This window comes from Chelon labrosus (genome assembly GCF_963514085.1).
Source record: "Chelon labrosus genome assembly, chromosome: 12".
NCBI classification, from domain to species: domain Eukaryota; kingdom Metazoa; phylum Chordata; class Actinopteri; order Mugiliformes; family Mugilidae; genus Chelon; species Chelon labrosus.
The window spans coordinates 17306557-17330052 of NC_140345.1; the positions used below are offsets into that span (position 1 = coordinate 17306557).

Sequence of the window (23496 nt, forward strand, 5' to 3'; positions counted from 1 at the left end):
TCAGTGTGTGTGGGTGCAGTGTGTATGCACATGCTCGGTCGCATGTGTGAATGTGGCTGAGTGCCTGCTTCTCCCTCTGCGTGCCATCTGGTCTCCTTCCCGGCGGTGGGCAAATAGGTAGGTAGCCTGATGTCGTGTGTACCTGTCTCATGGCTGTCAGGAAGCCCTGCGGGTTGAAGAAGCCTGTCATCCAGAAGCAGTTGGGCCGCCCCTCAAAGAGCCAAACCTGGAACTGCCGGTTCCGCTCAAGCAACTCTGTGAACCAGAACCCCAGGGTGCTGGAGGCCCACGATGCCTGCAACATGATCACAACAAAGACAAACAACAACATGAAAACAAAACATCGCTGTGAAACGCTGTAAAACTGTCTTCCGGGAGGATCAGAGGAGAAGTCAAAGGGAGATTGAAAGGTGCATGAATCATCGTGTGGTAAGAGAACAAGACTTGCACAAAAGGATAAAAAAAAAAAAAAAAAAAAAAAAAATACAACAAATCACAAAAGAGGGTAGTGCAGATAAATGTTGCATATGTAGAAGATAGCCCTGCAGGTAGAAAAACTGAATCTAAGGAGCAAGCCGGTCGTGAATTATTTTAACAACGTGCAGCACGGCTTGAATACCGACCGACTGATTCAAATAGAGCATATAGGAATAGTCATGCTAAGTCATAGTTCTTCCTTTGTTTGCTCTTGCCCTTCCTCTGGGATTATTAATGTCCCAGTATTCTCTTCAGCTACACTGTACCAACAACTAAAAAGTATAGTGCATAAATTAAAACGACGAGGCGCATTAGCGTGGGCTGAACAAGAACTTAGCCTGACTGATAATGACGATGTGCTTGACTCTAGTGGACATAAATTACCTGATGTTCACAGAGACAAACAATTAAACCTGGAGGACAATAAATAACACCAGAGAAAGTGTCCCTGTTTAGTACTGAGCAGCCTTGGGGCTCCCTAAAATGACATGTTAGTGTACTTAATTGAAGGCAATGGGCTTTAATAGCTTTAAGCAGAGTTAATTTATGACCGTTCATATTAAGAGGACTCACTTCACAGTTTGAGAAAACGATAAAATTACACGAGTTGGAGGTTACGGTTACTGCAGATGCTACTGGAATAAGAAGTGAAGAGCGTGATGTGTTTTTTTTTCTTTCTTTTTTTAGACAGAATAATTAACAAATAGCAATAACGAATAAGTCATGTCCCACAGACCTTTTTCCAGCGCGCAGGAATACGAGCGTCGTACATGCAGTCCAGGGCGTCGCGCAGGTTCTCGCTCATGATGATGGTCCCGTCGATGGCCAGCTTGAGGTCCGTGAGGGTGTTTCGGACCAGAACTATGACCCTCTGCATCCGGTCAATCTCCTGACGCAGGAAGATGTTCATGGGCTGGAAAGGGCCCATCTTCTGAAGATGCTCTCTCACCTGGTTTCAGTGACGCAGGTAAATGAATCAACGGAAGGGACTGACAGTATAATGCGTGGAGTGCACACAGTTTTTTGCTGGAAATGGATCACTGTTTCTCAAGTTTGGTATACCTTCCCTCTGCACGCATGAAACATTGCAGAAGTGTTTCTCTTTTTTTTTTATCTGGATGTTGAAACGCTTCAGTAGAAACTGGAGAGGATGTGAGGTTACTATAGTTACTGATATTTGTAAGGAACAGAAATAACACGAGAGATGGAGTCTGTTTCACTGAAAATACAACATTGAGCTGTCTGTCATTGCAAATGCAGACATTCCGTAAACACTTCCATCTTTCTGTATTATGTTGGGCCTTTCTGCTCTTACAATTGTCCCTCATTTTAAAACACATCTTGTGGAGCCTGTCAACATGGGACACCGGCTCTCTGTTTTTTTTATGCACTGTGTAAACTGACAGACAAGAAAGCAAGACAGATGGGAATCAAAGCAGTAGACGCAGGGTGTGTCGTGCCGCGACAGTTTTCCATGTGAAAAGTCACGCTTCTTCGTCTCGCTTCTTCTTTGGTGACAAGAAAAAAAAAAAAATAAAATAAAATAAAGCTAGCATGCTCCACACCCTGTGTCTATTTCTGGTCTTCTTTTCACCCCGTCACTGTCTCAGACGCACAGCCTAACCACGCTGCATACCACACCAGCACACGCAGCCAGTAGAGGAACATTGCACATGTTGCCTGGGGCTGCTCCAGGCAGACACACACATCGCACACACTCGCACACACACACACACACACACACACACACACTCGGGCTTACTTCAAAAGGTACGTAGTCAGGAGGCAGTTTCTCCAGCATGTCGTCAGCCAGCCTAGATACCGCGGCTTCTCTGGTTTCCCCTCCACCTGATGAGCTGTCTTTAGGCTGAATACTGAGGATGGTGTCCAGCACATCCTTAGCCAGTTTACTCTGGAAGGTTATGTCTGCGTTCGGGTGGAGACCAAACACCTCTGGAGTGTCGTAAGCTGGAAGACCCTGCGGTAGAAGAACAGCAGCACTTAAGGAACTGGAGATCACTTATTCAGGTCACATTTGTGAAAATATTTTTAGACAGAAATAGCCATGATGCATTATCTATAATCCCATAATGAGTTCTGAGTGAGAGAAGCCCCGTGGCCCTATGGAGGAGGTTATTGCCTCAGTCTGAGCCGTCACCTGTATTTCCAGGAATTCATTCTTATGTGCTACCTGTTTTTTTTCTTTTGTTGGAAGCGGTGGTCTGCCTTTTCTCCCCAGTTTCAGACACTTATTTCCTTGCTCTGTGTTTGTTCTCACAGCAATGCCCACCCTTGGCCTGGGGAAAATGTTGACGACGAGCGTCTCCTATGGCGCACATGGTGTCACCAGCTACTTACGTTCACCCTCTAGTAAGGAGGGTGAAAATAAACTGAACGAAATGCGTTCAGCACGCTCAAACGGAGCCAAACGTTTTACTGCCGGCGGCTCCATCTCTGTGGCAATGAGTGTGCTCTCTTTGTGTAAGCTCTTAAATCTCTTCAACCTCCAACTATCTCATAAACGAAAAATGCAGCAAACAACTTGATATAATGTTAATGCTTTCAATTTGAACAGACTCCAAGCTCTCTGGCAGTTTAGCAGTCAATACCAATTTTCTAGCCGGTCTTATAGGATAAATAACAACGAGGAAGTGCAGTACGCAGTAAGTATATTGAGATTAATCAGGTGACTTTAAGAAACTGTTGGAAAAAATACGGTTTACCAAAATGACTATCCTACAGCACAACCGCTGCCCCACTGGGGCCAGTGGTAACATTTAAGATGGGGCAAATCCAGATTTCTGGATTCAATTTAGAGACAAAGTTGCTCTAATAGAAATCTAGTCAAAAGCACGGAGTTGAGATTGTGCCGTTTTAATTGTTTTAAAGACATCTTAGAGTGAGTGCCTTTCTCAGAAATGACAGGAAGATGGGCCATCTGTTACTGCAGCGTGGCTAATGAGATAGAAATTTCAGAACAAACATACTTAGTAACGGATGCACAGCGTTTTATTGCGAGTGGCATTGTCGAGGAAGCAAACCCAAATAAAAGCAAATTAATATGTTTAAATGTTTTGTTTTAACCAAGTGGCAGCCGATAAATGGCTGATAAATGAATCCAGCGAGCAAGTGGCAAAAACTGTGGTTCCCAGAATGGCCACTCAAGGCTTGCTCCAAAAGAGAGTCAAGTCAAATTTAACAGCAGAAATAAACATTCTATTTCATCCTTACTGACCGCCAGAGGCGGTGCTTCAGCACTGAATGTCTCCATCTCGCGCATGCGCAGGTCGAGTGTTTATACCAACAGAGTCACCTGTGACCCCCGATGACACCGGCTAACCTATATCTTCCGGTGACATCAGAGGATCTGTTCCTTTTCATCTTCTCGCTTTTGCAGGTAGACGTATGTCAGTAAGTTCTAGCTGAACTAAGCGTGTACTTCACTGCTGCTTCGTCGCCGGTAGCCTTGCGACAACGTTGTCGGAGCTGCGAGCTGCGCCCTCCAAAGGCTGCGACGAGCTGAGACGGGAGGTTTGTTGCGGTTTACCGCGGACACCCTTTGAGTATTTGTTTTAGTCGTTTGTTATAAGGTTGGTGACGGCGTGATACTCGCTCCCTCTCCCGACGCTCGTGTTATTATTTTCGGGCATTAGCGGTCGCGTTGCCCGCTTGACCTGTTGGCTGTGTATCGGTACACTGTTGGTTGTACCCGTTTTTCGTTGTAGTTTGATTTGTTGGTGAAGCCAGCGTACTCGCTCCCTCTCCCGACATTTGTGTAATTATTTACGGGCATTAGCGGTCTGCGTTGCCCGCTTGACCTATTGCCTGTGTATCGGTACACCGTTGGTTGTACCCGTCTTTCGTTGTAGTTTGATTTGTTGGTGAAGCCAGCGTACTCGCTCCCTCTCCCGACATTTGTACCGCCGTTATCCGCTAAGTTGTAGCCCGTTTTTCGTTGTTGTTCCCTGTAGTGGTGAAGGCAGTGTGTGCGCTCCCGCTCCCACTTTAGGTGTATATTATTACCTTGGAAAAGTAGTTTTACCAGCGTTTTTCGCTCGGCCTACTTGGGTTGTTTTGTTTTTTTGCACAGCAAGCTGACTTGCTGGTGAAGGTAGTGCTCTCGCTCCCGCTCCCAGCATAGGCGTGTGCTGTCGCCCTTGTTGCAACACCTGTTGGTGAAGGCAGTGCGTTCGCTCCCTCTCCCAGCATCTGTTGTTTTCTCAGTTGTTGTCACCATGTTTGGTGACCACTCTTGCTCGGCCTGTCTGGCTTCTCTGCAGCCTGAAGATGGTCATGATATGTGTCCTTCGTGCCTTGGCCTTGAACACCTGAGGGAGGGGCTTTCGGAGGATCCATGCATGAACTGTAGCTTCATGCCCCGGGCAGTGCGGGTTGCCAGACTGGCTGAGGCTGAACACCTGCTGGGCCATGTTCCGGGGCCGGACCAGTTGACTCCAGCCCAGCGAATGCCAACTCAGCCTAGGCGACCTAGACGGCGGGCTGAGACCGTGGGTGCCTCCTCCGGGAGGGGGGCCAAGGAGTCTAAACTGGCCTCCAAGGTGGACCAGCTGACTGAGGAGTTGAACCAGGTGAAGTCCCTCTTCCTAGCCATCCAGTCTGGGACTGGTGCAGGGGAGGTTGGTGCTCCTGCTCCTCCTGCGGCCGTGTTCGATCCAGAGGATGATGTGCTCTCCGTGGCGGCATCAGCCACTGAGTTCGCTGACTGTGGGGCGGACGTGGTTCCCCAGGACATTACCTCCAAGCATGGCTCTGGGGAGAGCTCCCGCTCCTCAACCCACAGTTGTGCTGCTGGGTCTGAGGATAGCTCTATGGGTGCCATCATTCGTATGGCCCTGGCCCGCCTGCAGCTGGATGTTCCACAAGCTCAGCCGGCTCCTGCCAGTGCTTTTTTCAGGCGGGGCCCAGTCCCTGCCACCTTTACTGTGCCTCCGTCAGACGAATACCTGAGGGAGCTGCACGCATGCTGGAGGGATACTAGAGTCCTCTCTCATGCAACATCTGATGGCCGGACCCTGGCTGCCATGCAGGACGCAGCCAAGTTTGGCTTGGCCCGCATGCCAGCGGTTGAACCGACTATAGCGGCTCTCATCGTTTCGCCTGATGAGGCTCTGAGGCCAGATGCCAGGTGTCCTCGCCCCCAGTGTCGGGTTACAGATGATCTGCTCTCTAAAGCTTATGACGCAGCGGCACGTATGGGACGCATCGGCAATTCCCTGTCGCATCTGATGCTGGCTCTTTCTGCATCCCTGCAGGATGCTACGCTGGACGCGTCTGTCCACAGTTTCAGTGACGCGTCTCTGCAGGCTTTTGCTCTGATGTCCAGAGAACTGGGGCGCTTGATGTCCACTCTCGTCCAGGCTCGCCGCCAGGTGTGGCTGGCACAGTCGCCTCTCACTGAGACGTGCCGGAGAACCCTCCGCAGTGTCCCAGTGGAACCCGGTGAGATTTTCGGGTCGGCTGCTCTAGAGGCGCTTGAGCGCACAGTCCAGGCCAGACAGACTCGACAGCAGCTCTCTGGGCTTCACAGGAGTATGCCTCCTCCCGGCAGGCCGGGGGGTTCTTCAGCTGCCCCCCAGCGACGCTCTCAGCCACAGACTTTCCCCAGTGGCCACCTTAGGTCTCAGCGACCGGCTCAACAGTCTGTTCAACGAGGGGCTCAGGGCTTTCGAGCCCCTGAACGACTGCCCTCTAGACAACCTCAGGCTTTCGATGCAGCCCGTCGTCCCCCCAGGGCCTCTAGAGGCCGGGGGACCAGGCGCTGAGAGCCCGGGGCCGGTCGTCGGCTGTTTTTCCCAGCAGCAGCTCAGCCACTGGGCTGCTTCCACCACGGACCCGTGGGTGATTTCCACCTTAACCCACGGGTACAAACTTCAGTTCCGACGCCGGCCCCCAGCCTTCGGCCGGGTCAAGATGACCATCATACACGACCCGGCAAAAGCCCACGCCCTCAACCAGGAGTTGTCCGCCCTCCTGGACAAGGGTGCCATCGAGCCGGTAGACCCCCTGTCATCACCCGGGGGGTTCTATTCGACTTACTTTCTTGTCGAAAAGAAAGACGGCGGACTCCGCCCTGTCCTCGACTTGAGGGGACTCAACAGGTTCCTCAAGGTCTTGCGGTTTCACATGCTCAGCACTGCAGAGGTCCTGTGTACCGTTGCCAGACGGGAGTGGTTTACTTCGGTAGACCTGAAGGATGCGTACTTTCATGTCCCCATAGCACCACACCACAGACATTTTCTGCGGTTTGCCTTCCAGGGCCGCCATTTTCAGTTCAGGGTGCTCCCGTTCGGCCTCTCCCTTTCTCCACGGGTGTTCACCAGGTGTGTGGCGGCAGCCCTCTCACCCCTGCAGTCGCGGGGCATGAAGATTCTGCCGTATCTGGACGACTGGCTGATTTGCGCGCCATCCCGGTCTCAAGTGACCCGGGACACGGCGATTCTCCTCTCACATGTGACCCAGCTCGGTCTCAGAGTGAATTTTCTGAAGAGCTGCCTGGTCCCCTCACAGAGTACACTCTTTCTGGGGATGACTCTGGATGCCGTTGCCATGAAGGCCTGTCCATCTCCCCGGCGCGTGGACGACATCATCCGCCTCCTTCTCCTCTTTCGGGAGGGCCGCTGTTTGCGCTATGTCCTGTATTTGCGCCTCTTAGGCAAGCTGACGGCTGCTGCCACTGTGGTCCCCTTAGGGTTGCTGTCGCTGCGTCCCCTTCAGAGGTGGCTGAACAGCTTTCACTTGGACGCCAAGTGGCACCGGCACAGGAAACTCGAGGTGTCACGGCGTTGCCTCCTTGCTCTGGCTCCATGGAGGGAGAGGTCATTTCTCCTTCGGGGCATGCCCATGGGCTCTATTGCATCCCGTCGGGAGACTGTCACAACGGACGCCTCCCTCTCAGGGTGGGGTGCTGTGTGGCAGAACCGGACAGCTCGCGGGCTGTGGCCTGCACGGGACCGCTCGGAGCACATCAACGTGCTGGAGCTTCGGGCAGTGCACATGGCACTGCAGTCTTTTCTTCCGTTCCTGAGAGCGAGGCATGTGCTAGTACGGACGGACAATGTCTCAGCCGTCTCTCACATAAACCACCAGGGGGGAACCAGGTCAGCACGGCTGTTGCAGGTGACCCGGGACCTCCTGTTGTGGGCGGCTCCCCACCTAGCCAGCATGAGGGCGATGTACTTGCCGGGAGAACGGAACCGGACCGCAGACTTCCTATCCCGTGGCAAGCCTCCGCCGGGGGAGTGGCGGCTTCATCCCGAGGTGGTGCTCAACATCTGGGACGTTTTTGGCAGGGCAGAGGTGGACCTCTTTGCCACAGAGGAGTCGACCCATTGCCCCCTCTGGTTCTCCTTGACAGGGGAGACCAGCCCTCTGGGCCAGGATGCTCTCGCCCACGATTGGCCGGAGAGTCTTCTCTATGCCTTTCCACCAATCCCTCTGATTCCTCAAGTACTGCAGAGGGTCCTCCAGCAGGGCCACAAGCTGCTGTTGGTAGCCCCCTTCTGGCCGGGGAGGACATGGTTTCCTCTGCTGCACAGGCTCTGCCGCAGCTCACCCTGGCGTCTCCCCGACAGGATGGATCTCCTGTCTCAGTTAGGGGGCCGGATTTGGCATCCCGACCCTCAGCGCCTGCAGCTTTGGGTTTGGCCACTGCAGGGCCCGACCCGCTGCTGACAGGGTGTTCGGACACTGTCCAACATACCATACTGAATGCTAGGGCGCCTTCTACCCGGTTGCAGTATGAGAACAGGTGGCGGCTGTTTTCTGTATGGTGTTCGAGCAGGGGTGAGGACCCCGTGCACTGTACAATTCCGAAAATTCTGGAGTTTTTACAGTCACTTTTGGATGGCGGACGGTCCCCGGCTACTCTGAGGGTATACGTGGCAGCCATTTCCTCTCGACATGCCCGGGTTGATGGCAACACCGTGGGGGGCCAAAGACTCGTGTCACTTTTTCTAAAGGGAGCCTTGAGGTTAAGACCCCCACAGGCACAGAGAGCTCCAGCATGGGATCTGCCCCTGGTGCTGGATGCTTTGTGTCTGCCTCCTTTTGAGCCCCTGGCGCAGGCGGAGCTGAAGTGGGTGTCTGCTAAGACTGCTTTTCTCCTCGCCATCACTTCAGCGAAGCGTGTTGGGGAGCTACATGCTCTCTCTGTGAGTGATTCATGTCTGAGATGGAACTCAGATGGCTCGGGGGTCACTCTGTGGCCGAATACGGCTTTTCTTCCCAAGGTTCTGTCATCGTCGAACCTTAACCGACCTATCCACCTGGCACAGTTTATTCCCCCTGCAGGGGAGGACGGGTTAGGACTGTTGTGCCCTGTGCGGGCTCTGAGAGCCTATGTATCTTTGACCGCAAGCATGAGACGGTCAGAACAGCTGTTCCTTTGTCATGGTGGTCCTAGGAAAGGCTGCGCTCTCTCCAAACAGCGATTGTCGCACTGGGTTGTGGATGTCATTACCCAGGCATATAGACACAGTGGTCGCCCCCCGCCATCTGGGGTGAGGTGCCACTCTACTAGGGCTGTCTCTACATCATGGGCTGCTCTGAGAGGCGTGCCCCTGCAGGACATCTGTGATGCAGCATCGTGGGCATCACCAACTACCTTCTCCAGATTCTATCGGGTGAATGTGGCCACTCCCCATCCGCTGGGTGTGGCCCTGTTGCCCACCTCTACTGCCTCCTCTCATTGAGGTATGTATTGGCATTCCTCGTGACTTTGTCGTTATGGGTCATCCAGTGCTGAAGCACCGCCTCTGGCGGTCAGTAAGGATGAAATAGAACGAGAGTTACGTATGTAACTACGGTTCTATGAATCCTGGATGACCGCCAGAGCGTTCTGTCACTCAGAATCCTTGTGGTTTCGCGAGAAGATTCTGCAGGAACAGATCCTCTGATGTCACCGGAAGATATAGGTTAGCCGGTGTCATCGGGGGTCACAGGTGACTCTGTTGGTATAAACACTCGACCTGCGCATGCGCGAGATGGAGACATTCAGTGCTGAAGCACCGCCTCTGGCGGTCATCCAGGATTCATAGAACCGTAGTTACATACGTAACTCTCGTTTTAACAGCCTGGTACGAAATACAGCTTTGTTACTCAGCCATGACACTTGTACCATAAGGTAATTTGTATGTATATAGCTTATATTAAGCCTTAAACATAATTTTTGCCGTGGCTGTTTTAAGTGACAAGTTGGGTGGCCTCACAGGTCGTCCGCTGTCTGCCTCAGCTTTATTCGTGCTTCACCCTATTTTGACATTCACCAGAAGATAGGTGGCAAGATGGAGGCGGTGAGAGTCACCACAGTGAGCTTCAAACCCACTCCAATGGTCTACAGTTCTAATGAAAGTTTCATCTTTGTGTATAAGCATTAACTAGTATTTTTAAATCTCTCTTACTGAAAAGTGTTTTTTTTAATTCATCACACTTTCTCTGTGTTCATTTCTTCGTTGATCTGGAGGAGCCCAGATTAGCATGAGAGAAAAGACTGTGTAACGGCAGGTTTATTCCGATGAAACTGTGACTTGATCACTTTTATGCTTGATAAATGACTCATAGTTTTTCTGTGGGTAATAGATTTTGTGATTTTTTTGCAAACATCCATCACACTGTGCATTATAACAGAGTCAGACATCAATAGAGAGCACGGCTAATACACCAAGAAAAATGAGAGTTGATGAAATAAAAAGTCACATTTGGTGGTAGACAGAATAGCCTTTTGTCAATTGTCATGCCCATTTACGTCCTCTAAGGGAATTCTGTCTTTGTTCCTGTCTGCCTGCATTTCATTTAAATACAAACACACACACACACACACACACACACACACACACACATGCTCTGTTGTGCATTTTGTCTCTTTAGATAAAGTATGTGTCTGCGTCTGTGACAGAAAGAGAAAGAAAGGTTGTTAGCAAGTTTGAGTGAACCACGGATGTATGCGTGTGTCTGTATGTGTGTGTTCTCCAAGGCTGTGTTTGTCATTCTCTATTTGAGAGGCAGCGCAGAGGAATAAGCTTTCCGAGCCTGGCAGCCCTGAGCATCCATCATAATGAAACTAGCTTTAATGAAACAAGCTCAGGAACTGCCCCCAGACACACACACACACGCACACCCACACACACACGGAAACCCAAGAGTGAAGCATACAGGAATACTTATAAATCATATATAATCCGAAATAAAATTATCTTGCTTGTATTTGATCTGAAATAACACATGACAGGACTGCAGTTGGACGTGACAGAACAGAATGCGTTAGCTTCCTTCAAAAATCGAATATCTTCACTGTTTTTGATGCCAGGGAGAGTCGGCAGCAGAAGAAAAACAAATAAAATTGGAGAAAGATAGAGAATCAGTGTGCAAACATATGTGAAATCCCCAAGGCAGCTGCCCTTATCGGTGACATTTTTACAGCCACATGTCCAGTCATACAAGCAAATGTCTTAAGTTACAACCCGATCCATTATTTACAGAAGCCGGATACAAGTGTGTGGAGTCCACCATGAGAGACTGAGACTGACCTGGATGTATGTTAGGTATTGATCAACATTGGAGCACTTGGGGACACTGTATCCCTTGTAGAAGTTGAAGGCCGGACCAAACATGTCCTCGCTGAACCACACCTTGGCGAAGGTGTTGAGGAGGCGCTTGTCATAGTCGTCAGTCACGCGGCCCCCGTACTGAATCTCCCCAATCATGTACCGCACCGTGTTCCACGACACACCCTGAGGAGAGATGGAAGAGCGATGGGGGATGACGGCAAATAGGATGTGAAATTTTGACAGAGGGCGTTGATGAATGTGTAATTTGATTAGGGATTAGAAGTCACGCTAGCTTAGGTAATGTAAAGGATGTGGACATGTTGCAGATCAGTGAGAGTGAGGTTGGGTTAGCATAAAACCTTTCTGAAAAACAGACTGATTCCATATTTATGAAGCCCTCAAAGTTCAGTTGTTTAAATATTACATATTTTAAATAAAAAATAATTTGATTACACCAGCGGTGGGCCGTCAGGGCCAGCAAAGCCGTTTCTGCTGGCCTAAACTTTGTCAAAATCCCTGACTTACATTTTAATATTTTCCCATTAATCTTATTAAATTATTCCCAATAGCCTATTCTTTCATTTCATGGCTTGTCTGTCTCTCAGCTGTGGTGCTTCTAACTTTGCATTAGAGGGTTTTATCCAATCATATTTCAGCCATCATGGTGGATTTTGAAGGAAAAGCTGGATATCGTGAAAGGCCGCTCAATCCTGGACCTAGCTAGCCTGATAGGCTCCAAGGAGAACTCTGGATAGTTTCTTAAGCTCTGGTGAGTAAAATGAATTATATTTACATCTTTTGTGTATATTTTTGCCCTTTCTTGGGTCGACATTGATGCCTCTGCTGGATTTGACGTATTTGGCGTTGGTGTGGTGTTGGTATGGAGTGACAGGAGACAGGAGTGAGTTTCTTGCTCTAATGGCATTCATCTCGCTATATGAGATCCTGTTTTATTGCATATCCGTATGATGTTGATGGTTTCTATAGCAGTGGCCACATAACGACCGTATTAAGAGGTGTTTTGAATGAGGTTGGAGGTCATTGAAGGCCTAGGTGAAAAATACACCGCCCATCACTGGACTACATTGAATAAATTTTACTCTGCTCATGATGAGTACATTTCCTGAATCAGACTATTTGGTTGTATTTCTTACATTATGATGCAGGAATGCTGTAATGAGGCCAAATCAACCACAAGCTGCTACACACCGAACGGACACACTACTTTAAACCACTAAAACTCCACAAACATGCATGTGTATTGTCGTTAGATGTATAAGAAGTTCACCTACCTTTTTAACGTCCATGTCATCAAGGTGGTTCTGAACAAACTGGACAGTGGCATTGAAATCTGCCTGGTTGAACTCATAGGGGATGTTCCATCCCAGAGGGCCGTATTTCCTCCTCTCTTGTACTGTGCTGTGGAGAAATGCTACTCCGTACAGCATTGGCTTCCACTGCACCATGTTGCTGACATCCAAAAGGTCCTGATTTATACCTGGCGGGGTACATATTGATTCATTTGTCAACTGGCTGTCAGACAGAAGTGTAAGAGTACAACCAGTGAGATTTTATGGATGACATGAGACGCGATTATCCAAAGCCATCCAGAAAAAAGTGACTTATACCAACAAAGATTCCCTTTTTTTGGAGACCATTTAGCATTTGTGACACGCACAGGTGGAAAATATAATCCGATCAGTAAATTCTCAACAGCAGCCAAGATTCAAGAGCATTACTTAAGCATGTGCACAGCCTCTCAACTGCCCTTCAGGTAGCACACGTATTCCTTTTCCATATGAGCCAGCAGAGACAGCTGGTTCTTTCATATTAAATATTCTTCACTTCTTCCACCTTAAGGTTTGCATAAAAACACAAACTGTGCGTTTGAACTTGTTTGAAATTTCCCCCATGGCTGACTTGGACTGAAAATGCAATGAATTAAGCAGCGAGCAGGTGTTTCTCCTGAATCTTTATCGTTTCACCTGCACACCGTCCCCCAGGGTAGGACAGGATCAAATGGCTATCTGTATGTGCACATCCGCAAAGGAGGTGTTGGCACATATACACAGAGAGAACAGTAAGACACCCTATTCTGCATGCTCATCATCTTCTTACATGCACAAACATACACACATATCTGTTTATCTTTAAATACATTTTTCAACATATATATGCTTGGAAACATTTTCTTGCTAGAACATTGCATCGACTCAGGACAGAGTAGGGTAACCTCACAGATCTTCTCAACAAAATTACTCGACTGGACTTCTGATCATGCTTTAAAGTCTATGCTGAAATAAAGAAGCACAACCCCCACCTCCATAGGTCCTCTTAAGTCCCGCCTTGAGGCCCTGTGGCGGTTCGTTGGTGAACTTGATCGACATCTGTAGAAGCGTGATGGGGAAGTGTCTGTGGACCTCTGTGGTCATCCAAACGCGGAAGCTGTCGTTGACAAAGTCCGCCTCGGTTATCGTGTCCATTAGCTCGTCCATGAAGTCCAGACCTAGGTGGCAGTTCTGGAGTAAGGCCCAGCCCCCCTGGAGACAAAGACAGTATCCATATGAAGCCTTGTTAAACACATTTTATAAACAGCTGATGGAAAAGGTAGCAGTAACCCCACAGCACTGACTCACATTAGCCATGGTCTGCTGCAGAAGCTTGCGAGCGTGGACCTCTTGCCCTTGTCCCATGGAGACATATCGGGTCTCAATCTTCAGCTTCTTCCCCAGTGCGATAATAGAGTCAGTCGGATCTGAGCCCATTGAAAGGAAGCAGATGAGAGGTGTCCGTGGGTCTGATTCCTCCCACATCTTCTCCAAGTCCAGAATCACCCCCTCGGTATACTTCTCTCCCATTGCGTCCATTATGTATTTACGGGCCTGGAGGAGAAAAGGAGTAAAATGTGGCAAAATCGATACGCTTGTTTACTGCTTCATAATGCAAAATGATGAAACACTAGGGGAAAGACTTGTTTGGCACTGAAGGCGAGCCAAAGTAAATTTTAGAATTAATTTATTTTCTGGACCTGAAGGAAGAGGAAGGGTTCAGGGTATTTTTATTTTTTTTAACTGCTGGGTTAAAAAAAGGATATTACTCTTTTCACCTAACAGTAAAGACCGTTGGACAGCCAAGGACAACTGCTGGACTGTGAGTGCAACAAAATAAATTCCACTCCAGGCTTGTCTGCAGTGGACCAAAAAAACCACCCATCAGTGAAAAGTGACTGTCCATTAGCTGTTGTAGATATTCAGGCTCAGGAAACTTCAGAGTGAAAGCCGTTTTACTAAATGTATCCCGCTTTTACCTTCAAGGAGAGCTTTGGACAACGGGGAAATAACTGACCATTACGAGACTGTCAGGCACTTGTTTTCTGTTCCAGGTCTCATTAACACAGCAGAGGATTTTGATTTAAATAAACGTCTGTTAGATCTCGATCTCTCTCTCTCTCTCTGTGTCGTCCAGTGAGGTAACACACTGAGTTGAGCCTCAGCACACTTATGAAATCATATGAAAATGATCAGATCTGACTGGAAAATTACAAGCTGCAAACAGTACGTGATCCGTCACACAGAAGTTATGTTTCTGCAAGAAAGAAAAGGCAGAGCTAATGCTGAACTGGCTGGTGGTGTTGCACAAGTGACACTGTTGCCACTTAAAGCTTCTCTAATCATAATTCATTCACAAGAACTTTAACCTCAGGCAGGTTATTTAGCTTATATTGCAGAGCATGGCACATTAAAAGAGTGGACCAAATACTACTATGACTGAGGACGTCAGGTGTAGATTAATCCTGCTGATAGGGACAATGAAACATCTTCTTATTGTCCCCTTCAGTATTCTCCAAATTGTCTACTATCAATATAGTGTGAGTTTGTACATTGGAGCTCTTACTGGCTGAAATGTTCAGGAAGAAATTTCCTAGAAGTGGCCTAATTCTTGAGATATTTACCTGTGCAATGGTCCTGTCAGGGCACCAGCAGCGTATGAGGAGCAACCGTCTAAAGCAGTCAAGAGCCTGGTCGTAGGAGTTTGGTACCACCTCTTCCTCCGGGGCCTCCTTGTCAAACCAAGACTTCCACTGCTTCTCGTTCCGACTTATCTGGAAGAAACATGGGAGTAGCTCTGACACAGGAGCGCATCGATAAAAAACATCCAAATCTGTTATTTCTGTATTCCAGCAAATCTGAGCGGAAGAGGAAGAAGACAACACGTGCACGTTGCTGTTGCCAAAGTGGCCTCAGAATTAAATCTATCACAAGCAAAAAAGAAAGGATTAAATGTACTCTATGTTTTTGTTGAAACGAAACATATCCAGCCTGTGCTCTCTTAGATGCACGCCACAAATTGCCCAAATTGCCCTTAATATGAGTAAGGACCACGATGAACATGTGCCTTTCCGTGCTTGCACAACATGTTTGGGAGCCGACTAATACTATATTTTTTCTTGTCTTCTCTTTTCTGAAACACGGGTTGCAAGTACTGTATCTAACATCCGGCAGAATTAAACAAAAATAACGTAGTTTAATCATATCACAACAAGGACACACACCATGTAGAACATGTGTTACACGATGTGGTCACGAGTCTCACGCTTGTTGTTTTGCAGCTAGCGTTAAGTGCCTGTAAAGCAGCTTGTATTGGGGGCATGTAAACTCCACATGCTTCCAAGATGTAACAAAGAGAAGCACGACATATGCCAGTGTACAGCGACGTCACATAGCCTGTCAATCACTGAGTGAACATGTACACAGGAAACGAGGTTAGACGGAGAAGTCAAGGTCTCATGTTTCATGGCAATAACATGGTAAGTGTATAACCGGGACAGGCAGCTATACAGTAATGAGATTTAAAATTGACGTCATTACACAGTTTCTGGCATATTTTCAGTTTAGGTATTTGGTCCTCCACATCCAGCAGAAATATAGCTGTATTAGCCACTAGGTTTCATTCTTCTTCAAGTGTTTTCCTAATTCTTGAAATTAGCATTTATTACAGATGAACCATTCGCCGCAGGGTTGTTTGCTCAGACCGGCCCCCTTCACTCTCTTCACTCATGACCGCTCTGCCACCCACCCCACAAATATGCTTGTGAAGTATGCGGACGACACCACCGTGATGAGTCTCACATCCAACAATGAGGAGAGCCACTACAGAGGAGAGGTCCAGAACCTGACACAGTGGTGCTCCAGGAATAACCTTATGCTGAACGTCAGCAAGTCCAAGGAGGTCATAGTGGATTACAGGAGGGCCAGAAAGACTGAACACGCTCCTCTCTGCATACATGAGGAGGCGGTGGAGCGTGTGGACAGCAGTAAATTCCCGGGCATCCACATTTCCTCTGGCCTCTCCTGGACCGTGAACACTTCACACCCGGTGAAGAAGGTCCAACAACGGCTCTTCTTTCTCAGGAAGTTGAAGCAGACTGGACTCTCCTCACAGCTGCTCATGAACTTCTACAGAGCCACCATCGAAAGCATCCTGTGTCTCAGTGTTCTGGTGCTGTGCAGCTGCTGCAGCCACCACACTGTCGCATTAAGGACTTAGCCCGGGTGGCGAGGACAGCACAGCAACATCAAAACACGCACCAGCAGACTCAGGGACAGCTTCTCCCTCAGAGCTGTGAAAGCAATCGCCCTCCTGTAGCAACACACCATATCCCTTCCCCCTACAGAACCCTCACACATGCACCCTCCCCCCTCCAGCCACACACACACTCACCTTCTCGCACACACACTCACTTCTAACATGACAATCAAACAGACCACCAGTCCTCAGAAGTAGGACAATCACACACTCACAACGTCTCATAGACTGGATTACATTTCTTCTCATTTTTAAGGGTGTTTTATATTTTCCGTAAGTGTTTTATTTAAATGTTGTGTTATTTATATGCCTCTTAAGCCGGGAGTCTCTGCAAATATTCCTATATGTTCTCATAATGACAATAAAGACTCTTGATTCTTGATTGATTCTTGTTTGATAGCCCTAACCCTACACAATGTGTGATCTATGCATGCATCTCTTTATCTATTTATCTATTATCTGAAACAGAGGTACTTGTCTTAGCCACTGAGCAGTTCCACTTAATAACTCAAGGGCTTTAGTGCTTTGCTGAAGAGCACAGCTGTTAGACACTCAAGTCACCTGAAACTCCACAACTCTGTCCTCACCTTGTTTTTCTTGGAAGACTGATTTGATTAAACAAAGAGCTGTTAATCCATCTACCCCCATTAATCATGCATAGAAAAATACATGTGTATTCCCATGTGCGCGCACGCACACCCACACTGTGTGCCTCTGTATATGCGCTTACACTTCAACCAAAAGTAGTTGATTGGAAGTTCCTCCAAACTAAGCTCATTTCACAGAGCATTGAGTTTGTCCCTCCATGGGGGCCACCAGGCTGTCAGTCACCCACAAGGGTGGGTGTGTTTATGAGTGACAGGCGATCATGATGAGGATGTGTGTGTGTGCGTGCATGCATGTGTGTATCACAGTCTACGGTGTGTATCTGTTTAAGAGGGAACTGAAGTGAGCCATGATGAGACCGATATTGACATGCTTACTAGAGCAAAGGAGAGCTGTGAAAATTTTAATAAGCACCAAGAGACCACTGCTGTGTTTGGTGTGTGTGTTTGTGTGTGTGTGTGTGGGTGTGTGTGTGTGTGTGTGTGTGTTCTACCTGATCCAGTATATCTGAGAACTGCCACAGTTTACTGAGCTCTACAAGGTTGAGCCAGGTCATGTCAAGGATCCACTTAGCTGGTTTCTGGGGGCAAGCCTTCAGGTCCAGAGATGCGCCCCCTGGATGAAACAAACATGCATACACATTAACAGCAACACCCAAAGAGAATAAAAAAAAATAAAAAATACATAAAATAAATAAAATAATAAAAACTGCACAAAAGAATAGTTTTTAAATGCAAATATCCAACATGTTTCGTGTTCATACAAACATGTGAACAGAAATATACACAAAAGTCGTGAGTGCCGTGCTCCATGTTCAGCAGGTCGGAGCTGACAGATGGCGAAGCGGCATGCGTGTAGCAGACTGTCTGTTCTGGTTGTGCCAGTTAACATTGCTGGCTTTTATCCCTGCAGCGAGGAGCACTCCATCTGATTCAGTGAGCTGCTACACTGCCAATATGTTCCAAATGTGTGTAAACCCAGTGATTAGCCCTGATATAAATCGTCTCTGTAAAGTAAATAAAAATAGATGGATATTTCAGTCCAACTTCATCTACAGACCTGGAGGCAGCTCTGACGTGAGTAATAGCTGTGCAACAATACCTGTAGCGCCGGCTGTTCTTAGACGGCGATTTGAAATCAGTCTCGGTGAAAGCAGGTACCTAGTATTGCACACAAGTGCGCATACAGCCTTCTTTTGGTGGCAGAGCCAAAATATATATTCAATATAGAGTATATTGTAGATACTGAAACAACAAAGCAATCCTAGAATATGAAACACAACAGAGTGGCAAACATTACCGCACTCTTCCGTAAAAACTCTTCCACACAGGTGTTTTGAAACTCACCACTTCGCTTGAGTTCACTTTCAGCATTTGAGGGCACTATTGGGCTTGATAACAAATTCAAGGAGCAGGAAATAATTCTGCTGGGTCTGCCCAGTATTTCACTACAGTGAACCTACTGTTTTCCAGGTCTCACTTTCCGCCAACCAAACTGATAAACCCCGTGACGCTCAAAACCCAGCTCCCATCTGAACGTTTGGGCACACCAACCAAAAAATGAACAGATAAATCCTTCACTGTCTACACATTTGCCTCATCCTTGTGTCATAACTGACCCTGTGTCTTTGTTAGTTTTGTTTCCTGCCTTGTGATGCTCTCGTCCTTCTTCCTTAGTTTTATTTAGTCCTTGTACTGTCACTGCCTCATTGTTAGTTCGTCTCATTCTCATCCTGAGCAACAGTTTGTCACCATACTGTATTGTTGTGTTCGTGTTCCTTGTGCCTCTCCTGACGCATTCCTGGTTTATACTCTGGCCCAGCCTTGGTTTGGCCCTTTCTCTATGTAAGCCTTTACCTCTTCTCTACATTGTTAGGCGGTTCAATTTGAACAAAAAAAAAATACACAAACGAAAAACACTTACCTTTAATGAGTGTGAGAAACTCCTCATGTTTGACCTTGTTGCTCTGCATGTCGATCTTCAGTGTGAGCAGCAAAGTGAAGAGAAACTTGTGCTCTTCGTACAGACCCCGCGCCGCGTACTTATACACCTCAAAGGTCATGAACTCTATGATGTTGGCGATCCGTTTGCTGGTGATGGGGCTTTTGGAGGATCTGTTTAAGTAGAACATCATGGGCACATCATACTTCAACTCCTCAAAGCTTACGATTCCTTCAACGAAGGAAGTTAAAGATACAAAATAGCATTCGATAAAAGAAACTCCCAAAGGACCAAAATAAATGCTAGAGATCAGGATAATGAGAGCAGACCCAGTATGAACTGCAAAACTCAAATCGCCAAACATCACGATTAAAGTTTGAGTGTTCAAACTGTTGAAACTGACCCAGAATTCACTCTTGTGTGCTACAGAGATGTTACACAGGAGCTGCCTTCACCAAATCTCCATGAAAGCTTTGAATTATGAGTGTCAGCGCTGTCATGTATGTTGACAACGACACAACACAATAAACACCAGAACAAATGCCTTCTTTTCTGATTCTGTATTCCTAAATTCATGTAGAGATGTAGTTTATTGTAACCCTATTGTGAGTCAATGCAAACAGCCAGTTATATGCAAATTGTCTTTCCTTTTTGGTATTTTTATCATATTGTTAAAATATCCTCCAAGTACAATTCTAACATTTGGCAGAGCATAACATGTGGCAGCATCCCTCCTGCAGTAGTTACTGTGGGAAAAAGTGGAGCAAGTAGGAAGAAGACAGTCGGATAATGAGGGAAGTTTTGGGACACAGTCAGGAACTGGCATTTTAAACACTTAAATTATGCAGCATGAGCTGACTGCAAATTTAATATCATTTTGCCTTTTTTTGGAAATCACTGTCCTGGGAAAGCCTAAGATAGCACCGCGGATGTCTAATCAGATCCAGTTATCTAGCGGCAAAGGATCGCTTGCTAAAAATGCTTCAAAAGAGTCACGCCAAAGAGCCATTTTATTTTCAGGTGGACTGCGCCTTTAAAGGGCAAACCAATTCATCACAGAAAGCAGAAAATGATAAATGCCAGAGTATTCTCACCTAGCCAGAGAAAGGTCAAAAAGTCCCAGGAACTGTCTCAGAGAGGTCTGATACATGACGTTCACCATGCTCATCTCTGTGATCAGGAAGTACAGGATGCTGCCCCTGGTGGCCACTGAACACACGCACACACACATACACACACAGACATACAACTCATGAATAAGGGGTCGTATTGACGATGGCTTCAGTTCATGAATCTAAAAACGTCCCTTTACACAAAGGCTTTTTGCAAACTTGGCCTACAGAGTATAGAGCTCATAACGACGGGGCGATAAATTCCATCCCTGAGCCAGTTATTATCACCCACCTGGTCGGTACTCCTCTCTGGCAGTATTGATCTGGATCTCGGTCTCTGCAGCAATCTGCAGCTTCTGAGTGACCTCTTCGGCGGTGCGCTTCGTGTTGCTCAGGACGAGAATGAGGCTTTCATCATCCACCAGTGAACCCTGGAAAAACACATATATACATACATACTTAGAAAGTTGGAGAAATGTAAATGGTAACCATGGAAACTGATGATGAAGAACTGGAGTAACCACAAATAAGGCACTGTGTATGTAAATTTTTCTATGCTGACCTCATGTACCGTATGCAAACTTTCTGTGTGGAACATATGCATCAGTCAAGATTAAAACGTAATCCAGGTGACCCCACTAATATAACCATTCCATGTTTCATACAGTCCATTTATAAATAAAGGCATAAAGGATGAAATAAACTGACTTCAGACATGAGAAAACTGAAAAGAAATGAAGTCGACATGGATGGGCCAGAAAGTGCCTCATGTTAAAATGTCCAAGTTTATAACCTGGTATGAGAACAGGTCATTAAAAGTTATGCATAATTTAGAGTGTGACTGTTTTGAGTTACAGCTAAATGCCTTCACAGGTACCTGTCTGGCTTCACTCGCCTACCTCAACTCATACTCCACCTCTTTGCCCATTTTTAAATTAGCGAGGAGTTAGGCACTGCCAAGATGGCAAGTGCCACCCACATTGAGCTTGAAAGCTCTCTAGAGTCCTATGCGTGACGTCACAGAGGGTTCCTTCATCTTTACATAATCAGACTAATAAAAGCCACGTCTTCTCTTCTCATCACTGTTTGAGACGTATTTCCTTGCCTGTGTGCTGGTCAGTCGATAGAGGAGGTTGTCCTCTAGTTCCTTCATCTTTCTCTTGTTGGTTGTCACATCTTCCAAGAGGTCAGTCCTCTCCTTTTCCAGTTCCTGGTGTCATAAATCAAACAGACCACACACACACACACACACACTTTAGGAACATTAAATGCAAAATTTACTGGGGAGGATGACATTTTTTGGCCCGAGAGAGTGGACAAGATGAAAATAAAGCACTTGTGAGAATTTTCTTGATATTCAAACCAAACGTCGAGGCGGTCTGATCATTAAACATGCTGCCAGTAACAGGATGAAAACGGCCAGAAGTTACCACTACTGTGCAAAAGTGAAGTTTTTCCTCTAAATTTCGGGGAGAAATGCTCTTCGTGTTAACATTCTGATAAAATATTACTGATAATACGGAGCGGATTTCATTTTTTAGAGTGCCCTTAAACCCAAAACAAGAGTGAGCAGAGACTCAAATCACAGTACCATGCATATAGAAGTCTGGTACTTCATGAATTAAATGAACTCTGCTCATCGGGCGGCACCAAACCTTTAAATTAAAGCCCCTGTGTGAAACCAAGTATTTCAACTGTTTTGAATATTTTTACTGTGAAGATTATTAAAGTTCAGAACAAGAGGATGTGATGCGAGAGGGACTGAACGAATACGCTTGACACAACTCTGCAATACTTATGTCGTACACTCTACTGAAAATTAATTATATATAAAGCCTACGAGAACAGATTGACAGTTGTCTGCATGCAGGAACCGTGACATAAAGTGAAAACAAATGATTCGACGAAGACGCCGGGCTCATGGAATCTGCACGAGCTGCAAAGACAAGAAGCAGGCTTCATAGCTGAGATGGAGGCTTCGGCTCCCATTATAATTAAATCCATATTTAGTACGCAGATAACAAGCCACTCTTCTCATCTGGCATAAATCTTTCATTTCATGATCAGCCATTACTAGAGAGAAAATTGCTTTTCGGCAGCAGAACCAGTCTTTTCAGGGTGACAATCAATGAGTCCTCTGCATTGGTGCATTTATAATGTACCATTCTATTCCCAGCGTGACTGACTCAAGTCCCCGAAGCTTTAGATTGTCCGTGTCGTTTTCTGGGTGACTGGTTGTTTCACACAGGCTTGGGTCTAAGGGCTTAATGATTGCCATGTTCTATAGTCAAAGGGTGATAATAACAGATGAGTTATACAGTATTGTCCCACAGTTTGTGCTTGCCAGGGAGGGAAAATGAGGCACACAGTAGGGAGAGCTGATGGAAGCCTGCGTTTACATTTTTGAGGAATTTCTAGGATCTAGGGCAGCACAGTGGTGGCTCCCTATGTCTGCGTGGGTTCTCTCCGGGTACTCCGGCTTCCTCCCACCGTCCAAAGACATGCTTGTTAGGTTAATTGGTGATTCTAAATTGGCCGTAGGTGTGAGTGTGAATGATTGTCTCTCTCTCTGTGTTAGCCCCTGATAGACTGGTGACCTGTCCAGGGTGTACCCCGACTCTCGGCCAATATAAATTTAATAATTACGACTTTGCATTAAGTCATTACAATTAAATTTAACTTCTCTGAGTGGATATAGGGGGCCACCGTTTAGTTTAACTTCACCTGTTTCTCAGTGAGGATGACTCTGCCCAGCAGCTGGTCCTCCAGGCCTCTCATGGTGACAGTGAAGTCAATGATGGAGGTGCGGGCGCTGATTTCCGGAGTGTAAGCTGGGTTAGGCAGCTTGGTGGTCATATACAACCTGAAGCCCTTCATCACGTCCACCTCTTTGTCACCAATTTTCACCTGCAAAAGGGACGCAGAGAAAGAGAGAGAGAGGAAGTTCAAAGTTGGCATCACAAAATACTTTCATGGATGCGCACAAGTCCCCCTTCACCCCTTGCACGGCAGGAGAGCTAGTACTTTGGTTCAGGGCTCAGCACCTGAGGGTAGGACACTCTTTTGAGGACAACAGCGTCCCCATTTTAGCCAGAGAGGCCAGATGGTTTGAAAGAGGAGCAAATTAAGTCATCTGTGTAAAACTGGAAAAAGAAAACCTTCTATGATCAATGGGTCGTTAGAGTACCAGTCACAGTGGGGGAAGAATA

General features: G+C 47.0%; 1 protein-coding gene across 3 annotated transcripts in view; it reads right to left on the reverse strand.

Moving 5' to 3' along the window:
- Positions 1-23496, reverse strand: part of dnah5 (dynein, axonemal, heavy chain 5) — a gene marked incomplete at its 5' end in the record, with an annotated part of 96184 nt that overhangs the window by 3808 nt on the left and 68880 nt on the right. For all 3 annotated transcript variants that reach the window (XM_084557099.1, XM_084557098.1, XM_084557097.1), the window contains 14 exons: positions 143-295; positions 1214-1426; positions 2240-2455; positions 11022-11225; positions 12335-12540; positions 13363-13582; positions 13679-13924; positions 14995-15144; positions 17728-17849; positions 19158-19348; positions 20270-20384; positions 20580-20718; positions 21393-21497; positions 23012-23194. In XM_084557099.1, coding sequence (XP_084413225.1) covers positions 143-295; positions 1214-1426; positions 2240-2455; positions 11022-11225; positions 12335-12540; positions 13363-13582; positions 13679-13924; positions 14995-15144; positions 17728-17849; positions 19158-19348; positions 20270-20384; positions 20580-20718; positions 21393-21497; positions 23012-23194 — 2463 coding nt within the window. The remainder of the gene's footprint in view (positions 1-142; positions 296-1213; positions 1427-2239; positions 2456-11021; positions 11226-12334; positions 12541-13362; positions 13583-13678; positions 13925-14994; positions 15145-17727; positions 17850-19157; positions 19349-20269; positions 20385-20579; positions 20719-21392; positions 21498-23011; positions 23195-23496) is intronic.